Source organism: Sinocyclocheilus rhinocerous, unplaced genomic scaffold, assembly GCF_001515625.1.
Source record: "Sinocyclocheilus rhinocerous isolate Xijiao unplaced genomic scaffold, SAMN03320098_v1.1 scaffold1599, whole genome shotgun sequence".
In the NCBI taxonomy this organism is placed as follows: domain Eukaryota; kingdom Metazoa; phylum Chordata; class Actinopteri; order Cypriniformes; family Cyprinidae; genus Sinocyclocheilus; species Sinocyclocheilus rhinocerous.
Genome location: NW_015662191.1, coordinates 58895 through 71026, shown reverse-complemented (window position 1 = coordinate 71026; position 12132 = coordinate 58895). Strand labels below are relative to the sequence as shown.

General features: G+C 35.7%; 1 protein-coding gene across 1 annotated transcript in view; it reads left to right on the top strand.

The window, feature by feature from the left end:
• The window catches only part of mtor (mechanistic target of rapamycin kinase), a 134641-nt gene that overhangs the window by 76816 nt on the left and 45693 nt on the right, over positions 1 to 12132 (top strand). Inside the window, exons 31-33 of the mRNA XM_016538036.1 lie at positions 2192 to 2331; positions 8760 to 8860; positions 10616 to 10731. Of these exons, the coding sequence (XP_016393522.1) occupies positions 2192 to 2331; positions 8760 to 8860; positions 10616 to 10731 (357 nt within the window). The remainder of the gene's footprint in view (positions 1 to 2191; positions 2332 to 8759; positions 8861 to 10615; positions 10732 to 12132) is intronic.

The window sequence follows — 12132 nt, the reverse complement described above, 5'->3', positions numbered from 1 at the left end:
GCAATTAGATATTTTCCCCAAATCGCACAGCCCTAATATGTTATGTGATATACATGTCATGTGTATATGTTGTCTTTCATTTACTAACTGCTTGTTTTCTTACAAAAAAAAAAAAAAAAACTAACACTAGCTTTTCTAATCTTTTTATATTCTATCTATTCGTTTTCTTTTTTATTTATTATACAATTAACAAAAGCAAAAAAGGCCTCTAACACTAGCTTGCTCTATTCTTTTTCTATTCTATCTGTTTTCTTATATATTATATAATAAATAAAAAACCTTGCTACGTGTACTGCGTTAAGCTAACTGAGACTTGTTATAGCACTTGCGTATCATTGCTCTTTTGTTGATTTTGATTGCTTCTATTGTCCTCATTTGTAAGTCGCTTTGGATAAAAGCATCTGCTAAATGACTAAATGTAAATGTAAAAATGAATTCACATTTAACTTACAAATTGTCATGTATGTGTTTGTGTGTTTTCCGACTTTCCTTTATTCATGTGTGGGCCCATTAAACTTGTTTAGGCAATCAGATTTCAGCTTCAATCAATCAATCAGCCAGTCATAATCTACTGAGAGCGCATCACCGCGTCAACACGCCGGGCACATCAGATGACAGATACGCACACACACACACACACACAAATGCTAGTTTCACTGTATTAGTGAGTACATCATCATCTCATCGCTTAACCCAACCACTGCCCCTAAACACTAGATTTCAAATAGCTAGATTTAACTACAAACATGATTTGACTGATTTATATGCCTTTAACTAGTGAGGTCTGGTTCACTAGTCAGTGCTCAACAGGTTTCACTATTGTATATTAGTGAGGACAATGTTGTGAGGTCATTTTGGACCTCACAAGTATAGTCAAACCTGTACACACAAATACAAAAGTAAGTAAATTCACACAAGTGTGACAATTTGCAAATACAGTCTTAACAATCAGTTTATTTAATTGAGGGCACTTTTTATTTCTTGGGAATTATTTTTTTCCTAGTAGGTTTTCTACGTAAACAGTTTTCTAGAGCATTGTCTGTGGAAAAAACAATACTGGAATTTAGACTTTAAAAAGTTAAAGTCCTTAGCCATCTTCAAGAAACGACTAAAAACACATCTGTTCCACCTTTATTTGACCCTCTAACTCTAGCACTTTCTATTCTACTTTATCTACATTTATCTTCTTTTTTTTTAATAAAAAAAATAAAAACTATTCTATTTTTTCTATTCTATTCTATCTACTTGTTTTTCTTTGTGTGTGTGTGTTTTTATGTGTGTGTATTATATATATATACACACACCTTGCTATGTGTACTGCTAACCGAGACTTGTCACTTGCATATATTGTTGCTCTTTTGTTAGTTTTGACTGCTTTTATTGTCCTCATTTGTAAGTCGCTTTGGATAAAAGCGTCTGCTAAATGACTAAATGTAATGTAAATGTACATGTAAAAAAAAAAAAAAAACATTATACTACATTGGTGAGCAGAGGCTTTGATTTCTTTCTTTAAGAACTTTAAAAACACAGGCGCTAGTTTAGGTTAAGTATTTGTATGAAATGTTAAAACAAATACACATTTCTTTGTTTTGGTACTTTTCTACATTTAATCACTGTTTTTGCACATTTTCTGGCCATTGTAGAATCCAGAATTATGAGTGAAGATTTACTTTTTTTTTTATTCTGTTGTAGCCTTTTGAAACTTATTGGACCCAAATGACATACAAATTTTGTATGCTGTATGAAAAATGAGGATTTTATGCTCTCATTCATCAAAAGAGACCACTTTTTAAAAAATGAGGTTTCTTTAAATTATGAAATATGACCTGGTGAAGTGTTATTTCAACTGTTGCTGAGCCATCCATTACTCTAGCAGATGCTCACATTGGGCTCGCTGCCAGTTTTCAAATAAACTGTTGCTATGCTCTCCCATTAAATGTTGGAATAACAATTGGAGCTATCCATACTCAGCTGTCTGTGTTCCGGATGGGAATGTGATCGTGTGAGATTGAAAATCCCCATTATTGAGTGCCGAGACGAGTTTGTGGTTTACTTAATTTACAAATGAATCAAGCACTTTTAACCTCCTCCCCAATAATAAATAAAATAAAATAATAATAATAATTCAATGATATCAGTAATATCATTTTAATTATTTCCATCATCCTTTTATGTTTTTCTTCCACTACAGGAGATCCAAGCCACCTGGTATGAGAAACTTCATGAGTGGGAAGATGCTCTGGTCGCCTATGATAAAAAAATAGACATGAACAAAGATGATCCGGAGCTTATTCTGGGTCGCATGAGATGTCTGGAAGCACTAGGCGAATGGTAGGCATACATATAATAACTTATCAATTTCTGGAAGTGGGCAGACTAATTCTTGCTTTTTTACAACTTTGGTTCTTTTTTGGGATTTTTTAAATATTTTTCAATTCATGCATTAAGTTTCAGGATAAATTTATTGAATACTCCATTTTTTTTTTTTGGAAAGTCCGGTGTAGTCCTATTCTTATTGAAGGTAAATTTAATGGGGAGTTTGTGACTAGACAGGGCAGACAGGTCCATGTTTCTAAGCAGGCAGTTTGTGGTGCTGTCAATTGTTTTATTGTTTTGGTTACTATTTATTAGTTACTGATTCATTTTTGAGTCAGGTTTACATTTTTGCCAAATGTAAGGTTTTGAACCTTGCATTATTATTATTTTTTAAATTGACATTCTTCTAATATCAAGTAATATCAAGAAACCTATTATTGATGGAAAAATGCGTGCTTCCCACAAGCTGTGAAATATTCAAAGGAAAATGAACTGTAAAACATTAAACCATGGAAAGTCATTTCTCCTGTGAAATAGATTCCTCTCAGTACGGGGTCACACAACAAGGAGAGAATATGATCTAGTGAGTAAAAGCAGAGATTGGTTGCGTTTGTGTGCTCACACTATCCCTTTGTGCCCTCATGCAATCTGACAGTGCTGTCATTTGACATTTTTTTCCCTACTTTTGAAAGGAAAATCTTACTGATTTCTGTAATAGTCATTTACTGGGAAGCGTGAGGAAGAGTTTGTGTGGGAGAGTGATTGGCATGAGGGGTGACTTCCCGGATTTGTTGCAGTCAGCGAAACCAGTAATAGGACACAACAAGATGGTAAAAGTGGAAACAGGAAATATAGGGATATCAATGAAAATAGTTCAGTCTAATTTTAAAAAAGTACTATTTTGCTCAATACTTGTGTGCTTTTCTGCTGCCTATAAAAATATAATGCTTTTGGCTTGGCAACATACTAAAAGCTGTTCGAATCAGTGGTGAGCTCAGCCTCTTGTGCGTTTCACATGAGGAACAATATTTGCTGCCTACGGAGAGCATTCCAAATTACTCTCTTATGAAGATGCATTTCAGTTATCATGCTGCCTTTTGAAAAAAATTAAAGGTCTGTCATCAATCAGAAGAACTTTGTTAAGGGTTTGGAACAAAACAAGATATTTTTAATGAAGACATTTCTGCCCGTCCATTGAAAGTCAATTCTTCCATAAAGCTGATGCTTCAAATAGTTCATAATGGCATTGCAAAAGTAGTTCATATGAATCAAGCAGTTTAATCCCTGAAGAGACACAATCACTTTATATAATGAAAAATATTTTATTCTTTAGATTCACATATAAACAATGCACATACTGTACATAGAGAACATCCAATATTGTAAACAGAAGCTTAAACATGCTTTGTTGACGTGCAAGAACCAGTGCAGTTTAAAAAAAAAACTGTTGCTTATATTCATCACATCTTTTTATGATTGTGTCTCTTCAGAGTTGGATTGAACTGCTCAGTTCATATTAATTTCTTTATGAACTTTTTGAAGTGTCAGATTTTTGGTAGAATAGACGACTTTCAGTAGAAGGACAGAAATCTCTCAGGCTTCATTAAAAGTATTTTTAATTGTGTTTCGGAGATGAACGAAAGTCTGATGGGACAAACAAAGACTGGAGGTGTGGCCAAAGCATACATTTATTTTATTCTCAGATGCGGTGCTCCCATGCGACATCTAGTGTTTGTAAACTCATATATTTTAACTATGCGTTGTGATTTCTGCACAAATCTATCTCTATGTCTCATACAGGGTCGGAAATTAACAAGGGCTTGGGGCAAAAATGTGACTTATTATTATTATTTTTCTATTTTATAATTCATATACTTTATGTAGGCTGTTTAAAATTACATTAATCTCATAACATTATGCAATTGTTATTTAAATACATTTATGCTCCCTTTGAGCATTAATAAACAGTTTGTAAAAGTTTAACTAAACATGATGACATATGCCGTCTATGTACCACCTTGGCAATGTAAACATGGCTTTTGTTGATGTTGATCAAATTTTATTTGTAACATACTATAGTATTCTAATTGATTGATTGAATTAATTCATTCATTTAATTTAAATAAATCACATAAAGAAAAAAAAGATACATTGAATAAGGTAATATTAGCTTTTAACTTTTAGTTTCATTAAAATGTCCATCATGGACAGCTATTACTATTTGACAAAGTCAGAAACACAATGGGAAGGTGTCAGTCCACATTTCAACTTGTTTCTGGGAAAAATGTTCTCAGTCCCAAAGACCAAAGGGACCATTGAATTTGGCCAGCGACAGATGAAAATCAAATGTCTGTCATGGTATGGGGGTGCATCAATGCAAACGTCATGTGTGCGAAGGTACCATTGACATTAAATGCATATATTGGGATTGTACATATACTGCCATCAAGATGACGTCTTTCAAGGGAAGTCCATGGTTATTAGATCAAGACAGTGACAGGTGTTATTCTGCATGTGCTGCAACAGTGTGGTTTCATAGACACAGAGAGGACGTGCTTGACTGTCCTGCCATCTGTCCAGATCTGTCTCCTATTGAAAATGTATGGCCCATTATGAAAAGGAGAATCAGACAAGGATGACCACGTACTGTTAAGCAGCTGAAGCCTTGTATCAAGTCTTGTATCCCAACTTTTTTTGGAGTGTGTTACAGCCATCAAAATCAAAATGTGTTTATACTTACAAAATACAATTAATTTGGTCAGTGAAAACATTAGAAATCTTTTCTTTGTCTTTTCTTTTGTCAAGGTTAAAGAGAATTAACATCACAGATTTTCAATTTTATTGCATTTTACAAAACATCCCGTTTTCTGATTCGGGGTTGTATTATATGGCCCAACATATTGCTGCTTTTTTATTGTAATTCAGCATTATAGGACACTCTGCACTGTAAATGAAGCTCTTGTATGTTAGGTTTAAAGTGTGTGCATGCATTGCTCTAGCGTAATTACCCGTAAGTATCTACACTGCAGACCAGCCCACCTCTAAACATGTATATCATGTGACGCTATGTTATGTGTTTTTTTTTTCCATGTGACATTCCATTCCAGTGAGTGATAGACTGTTCCTGTGTAAAGGTACCGGAGCCCTTTTTCCTGTCTCGCTGTTAATGTACGTCTTTCTGTTTTAGGCCTGTCTGGAGCCTGGAACCTTGTATTTTGCAGGGGCCCATAAGTAATGTTTTTTCCAGGCAGCTGGGAAAGCACTTCATTTGTTCCAGATCCCCCCCCATCTCCTGAAACCCATATGAGCAGCGTCTCACAGGGCTAATCGTGGGGCCCCTTTTTTCACAACCCCCAGCAATGACACGCATGGTTTGCTTGTGTCTGTGTCAGCACTGTTAGCCTCAAAGGGTCCATTTGTTTTAAAGGTGCACCATTCCAAGATGTGATATGATGTCATGGCTTTTTGCAGTTTATCACAGCCAGAGCTGTGGCAAGGGGCTTTTTGGTGAAGAAGAGCTCTCACTGACCTTTCACATTTTTACAACATGTTTGGTCTTTATGAACTGTAAGAGTGCTTGTGCTTTGTCGAAACAATAATTCGAGAACAAATGCTGACATCTCGTTGTTGTGTGCAGTGCAGGTGCTGAATCCTGTTCTTTTTCCACACCCTTTTTACCTAATGTACACAATAATGCTGTTTATTTGTATGTTTAATCATTTTCATGTTTTATCTCTGTAATATACAGGTGTGACAAATTCGATTAATTAGACATGATTTGACACACCTGCCAATGCAGGTCTAACAGCTGAAAAAGCATGTCAGAGCAAAAAAAAAGAGAAAGTCTGAAAGTCATTCTGGTTGAGCTTCAGTGAAGTTTCTTTTGAGAGAAATTTAACTGAAGGACAGCCATCACTGATCTGGGCTTTATGGCAGAGTGGCCAGACAGTAGCCGTTCTTCAGTGAAGGCACATAAAGTCCTGCTTGGAATTTGGAAAAAGCACCTTAAAGACTTGCAGACTTTGAAAAACAAGGTTGTCTGGTCTGATTAACCTCAATTCCAAGTGTCATGTCTGGAGGAAACCAGAGGCCACTGATTATGTTCCCAATGCCATCTCACTGGTGAAGCAGGGTGGTGGTAGCATCATGTTTTCAGGGGCTGTGGCCAGGGGTCAGGGTTGAATGAAAGCAGAGTATGTCATAATATAGTGATATCCTAAATGAAAGTCTGGTCCAAAGCGCTCTGGACCTCAGACTGGGTCAAAGGTTCACCCTCCAGCAGGACCTTAAACAACAACTATGTTGTAACATATATGTAAAAATGTTGCATCATAGCTGTGATGGCTAAACATGTGGCCACACATTAATGATGGTAACTTAACATGCATTCATTCATAATGCATACAATTCACTACATAATCATTCACTGAGTAGCAGAGTATACTGAGGTAAAATCCCCAATTCATTCTCTTCCTCTATGAGAAAATATTAATTGTGTATTTTCCCCTTGTATTGTGTAAGTGGGCCTACCATTTGTCTCAGTTAGTAGGTCAGTCTTATTCTGTTCAGTTCTTCTTAGGTTTTTCTTTACATTGAGTTTTTGCTTTGCTGACTTAAGTTATTCAAGTCTAGCTAGATTATTTGTTGGATAAAGTTTATTGAATTTGTATTCTTACTTTGTGACGTTTTTGGGGAATTTATTGGTCTCAATGAAACCAATTTTTTTGTCAGAAATAATGTGTCCTCATGCCTTACTAATTGGATTTATACAATACCCAAAAAGACTTGAGGTTGTAATCACCACCAAAGTTGCTTCATGTAAACACTCAGTTAAGGGTCTGAATACTTATGCAATGTAATTATTTCAGGTTTTCATTTTAATTAATTAATTATTTTTGTTTTTTTTCTTTGTTATTATTGTTAAATTGATGTAATAGAAAAATAATTTAAAGCAGTTCTGTGTTAAGTGTGCATAGAAGAGTATTGGCATTGAGGATGAACTGTAATCAGTGTTGGGGGCGATTATTTCCCGAATTCGCCATTCGATAATTAAATCTCTAATAATTCATGATTCGGTTAGTCGTGACTGGCAATGCTGGCAATTGCCAAAAAAAAAACATGGCTACTGTACTTTTACTATAAAAAAAAGCATGGTTAATTTTTCTAAGGGAAAAACATGACTCGTGTTCAGTATTAGGATTTTTCTATAAAGATATTGTGGTGATGTACTAATTTTGACATGTAGGCAATTTAGAAAGTATAGTTTTGTTAAAGCTTGAGTATTAAAGTCATGTGAGAGATAGATATCAGGGCAAAATAAAGAGACTGAAAAGAAAAATGTAAGTGAAGGTGCAGTTCAGGAGAGAACTTTTAATTATTTTGCATGTCCCCAACCTCAGGATTTAAACCTTTTTTATGTGAGGTCCATACAAAAAATAGGGTTGTCCATGTTTCAGAATTTGTTGTGAGTGTATGAGTGTGAGATTTCCTGGCCTGAAATTTTTTTCCTCGTGGAAATTAATGGCGCAGACATACGGTTTAATTTACTACACATAGGCCTACTGAAGCTCACGGTGTTTTCAGCCTCTGCCACCTCAGTATATGAGTACATGAACACATAAACATAATCTCTAGAACTGCTCCGAGTCACTTCATGAGCATTTTGCTAATAGGGTTAGGGGGAGCTAGGGCAGACAACAGCACAACCCTTATGGAAATTAACAATGATTTCACCTAACCATGGTAACCACAAATTATTAACCATGGCTTTGGGCTACACTAACCATAGTTTAACCATGGAATTTGTAGTAAAAAATAAAGACAAATGGTAATCCATTTGGCAAAAAAAAAAAAATCCAAAGCATTGTTAGATGCAGTGTTTCCTGTAGTTATGCAAAGATTTGGTTTCAAAAAAGTAAACTATTTCTTATGATTTTAAATCTGCATTGAACTTCAGATCAATCTCAAAGTAAAAGGCGGTACTAAAGTCTGATTTTGTGGTGGATGTGCTCAAATTTTATCATCTTCAAGTGAGGAAGGATTTTGAAAGTCTGACAGTGTTGAGCACTACTGTAAGGTTAACCCTGCATGGTGTAAATGTTTGAAAATGATTAACAGTTGCAAATAAACATTCATTAGAAAAGTATAAAAGTAATCAAAAAGTAATCAAAAGTAATCAGTTACATTAATAATGTAATTGAAAAAGTTACACTACTATTACATTTTAAATAGGGTAACATGTAATCTGTAACCTATTACATTTCCAAAGTAACCTTCCCAACACTGACTGTAATCTGCAAAGTTCTTTGCCAAAATAAGCTTCAGTGTGGACCAGACTTTACTCCCAGTAGTCAAAGGTTTGGCTAGGTGAGACTGTTTCCTCCCCTGCTGTCTGTCTGTCTGTCTCTCTCTCATTCTCTTTCTGTTTTTTTTTTCTCCATCAGGGGTCAGCTGCACCAGCAGTGCTGTGAGGAGTGGACTTTGGTCAGTGAGGAGACTCAAGCCAAGATGGCCCGCATGGCAGCGGCTGCAGCATGGGGATTGGGTGAGGCGAGAAAAAAAAGACAGCATTTCGGGGCAGAAAAAAAGCATTGTTTTTGATTATTCCAACATTAGGTTGAAGTTCAAGAATTTAGGAATTCTGTAACTTATATCTGTAACTAAAGTCTACCTGACAACATCAATCTGCAATTTTCCTTAGTTTTATTCCCACTTATTACTGAAAAGACAAAACACTGTAATCACATCAACACAGTGATACATAATTAACATACCTCTTCTATTGATAGTTTTCACGTGACGTCACACACTCATAGGAATGCCCACCTGGAGAGCAAAACGAAGCTTTGCTCCACTGACCGCCAGTTATTTTTACGCAGTTTGCATCAAGTAGTAATGTAGTAAAACGCAGATATTAAAAGGTGAAATTCAGTAAACACCTTATTGATGATGTATATTTTGTACAGGCAAGCATATGAACCCAGAATATAAAAACAATGTGCAAAGTTTCACGTTAAATGGTTTCCCATAGAAAACCATTATAAGGAAAACACTGAACCATTAAGCGGATTGCATTCGTATTCTGGCCTCATCTGCTTGCCTATGTAAACTATGCATCATTAATATAGTGATTACTGAATTTGATCTTTTAATATTACTGTTTTAAATATATTAAGGCACTTTAAGTGTTTTTACAACGTTTGTCGCATTGTTTAATGATTGAAATATTGAAATATAAAATTGATAGGCTTGTGCTGCAGTTCTGTGGATGTTTTGCCCTCCAGGTCTTCGAGCCGGTCACGGGACTGAAAGCTATCAATAGGACCGGGATGCAAACTACTCACCATTTGGGTGAAGTTCACTGTCATGAATTTTTAGCAAAAATGGATACTTGTGTGAGCCATGCTATTCCCAAGAGTTTTTGTTTGAGACAGGATGGTGGTTTGCTGTGCAAACACACAGCACATTCTTGATGTCAGTCGGCAACAGCAGCCAAGCACGTCTGACAAAAAGTGTTGCGAGTTTTGATGCATATATGTAATACACATACTGTATACAGCAACAATATACATTGCAACATTAAGCTAGATGTTACATAAAGCAAAAAAACAAGCCGGCTTCCTAATGTAAATGCTTTAAAGACCATTAAAATCAGAATGTTAATGTTATTATAAAAATATTATAAAATCATGTGATGTTCATGTTTCATATTTCATGTATACATGACATAAATACGCCCCAGTAGAAATTTTTTACTTGTTTCATGGTGGTAATTCATGAAATATTTAAATTCAAAAACCTGCTGTAGGAGTCTCTGTCTCTCCTTACCCTGCTAAGAAAACCTGCTTATAAGCTGCAAAGTTCCCGAAACGTCTCTAAAACCAGCCAACAGACCTGTAACAACAAAAGCATGCATTTCACAACCCGTATTTCAGGGACGTGAATTCATACGAAATACTTAAAATGAACAGAAAAAAAGATGGCCTGGCCCTGGTGATAAACATCTGTCATTTTAATGTGCATTTTCATGTACTTTTAAGGGCAGTAAGATTCTATTGTGACTTTTGACCTGAGACTAAACAATGACGAGTTCATATTCAATTGTTATTCGTCAGTCAAGCAGTATCAGTTTATAAATTAGCATTTACAGATATTCTGTTTACAGTCCATCAGATATGCTGCGATTTAATGTTGCACTTAATGTGAGATAGATATTGCAAACAGATATTTAATTTATTATTTTGTTGAAGATATAATATTTGTATGTATAATATCATTTGCATCTTTGTGCGTTTGTCAGGCCACTGGGACAGTATGGAAGAGTATACCTGCATGATCCCGCGAGACACCCATGATGGAGCCTTTTACAGGGCAGTGCTTGCTCTACATCAGGATCTCTTCTCATTGGCTCAACAGGTACTACCTAATAAACAACTAATGAGAGTTATTAAATGAACAGTATATAAACTGCCTCTAACCTCACTTGTCATCCTCTAAAAATGTAAAAAAAAAAACTTTACATGGAAGAAACAACCAGGAGGGAGATGTTTAAGGAAAAAAATTGTTCAATCAAAGATGATGAGTGCAGCAGTTGCCGTGGTGCATTGTCTCACAGGCGTTATGTAATATTGGTCAAAGGCTAGCCTCAGTCTGCACGTCAAATAACTTGACTGACATACGGTCCCTGCGGTGATGCAGTGTTCCTTTTTCCAAAACAAGCGTGACTGTGTGTGTGTGTGTGTGTGTGTGTGAGTGAGAGAGAGAGAGAGAGAGAGTGAGATGAGCTCATACACATGGAGAACATCACAGACACTCCCATGTACTCTCTGTGTTCGTCATTATTATCCTGTCCATCCCACCTGTTCCATTACTCCAGAGGACATTGTGGCTAAGGTTACTTCAGGTAAACAACAGTCACAGCATCACTCCAGTTTAAAGCTGGAAAGGGAAGTAGCCATTGACAGAATGAAATCAAGCTGTGCTTCTGGTCAGAGAATTTTGGTCATTTTGGTTACCAAGGAAGCTCGTCACATTGATCCCAAAATCGCTAATTGCATCGAAAATTGCATTTCTTATTTTATGTTTTCTGAGGTGAACTTAAAAGTTAGTAGGATTTTTACACAAACTGTCATCATTTATAAATAAAATGTAATTTTCTTACCCGGACTCTAGACTTAAACTCTCTAATTAAAAGCGGGTTTCATTGTAAACTCCCACTGCTATGATTAAGTAACATATTTCCATATGAAATAAATATTACATGTGGAACTCTTTTGAAACCGTTTTCTTTGTATTTACTATAGCAGCGGCTAGGATTAATTAATTAACTGTGAAGTGTTGATTGTAGCATTATAATCACAATTTAAATAACACTGAAAGGAACAGCGTGACCATTTAGTCACTAGCCTAATTTACTGACACATAAACAGCAATAAACAATTTAGTGACACAACATCTGGCTGTACATGAGTGCTTATTCCGGTATATCAAAAATCACTGATCACAGTTTAGACATAAGAATTAGCACAGTTACTACGTTTTGGCATTAATGTCGAGGTCCATAGGTGTAGCTTAAAGGGGTCATATGATGTTGCTAAAAAGAACATTATTTTGTGTATTTGGTGTAATGAAATGTGTTTATGCGGTTTAAGGTTAAAAAAACACATTATTTTCCACATACTGTACATCATTGTTTCTCCTCTATGCCCTGCCTTTCTAAAACGCGTCGATTTTTACAAAGCTCATCAGTCTGAAAAAGCGAGGTGTGCTGTGATCGGCCAGCTATCCAGTGCGTTGTGATTGACCGAATACCTCAAG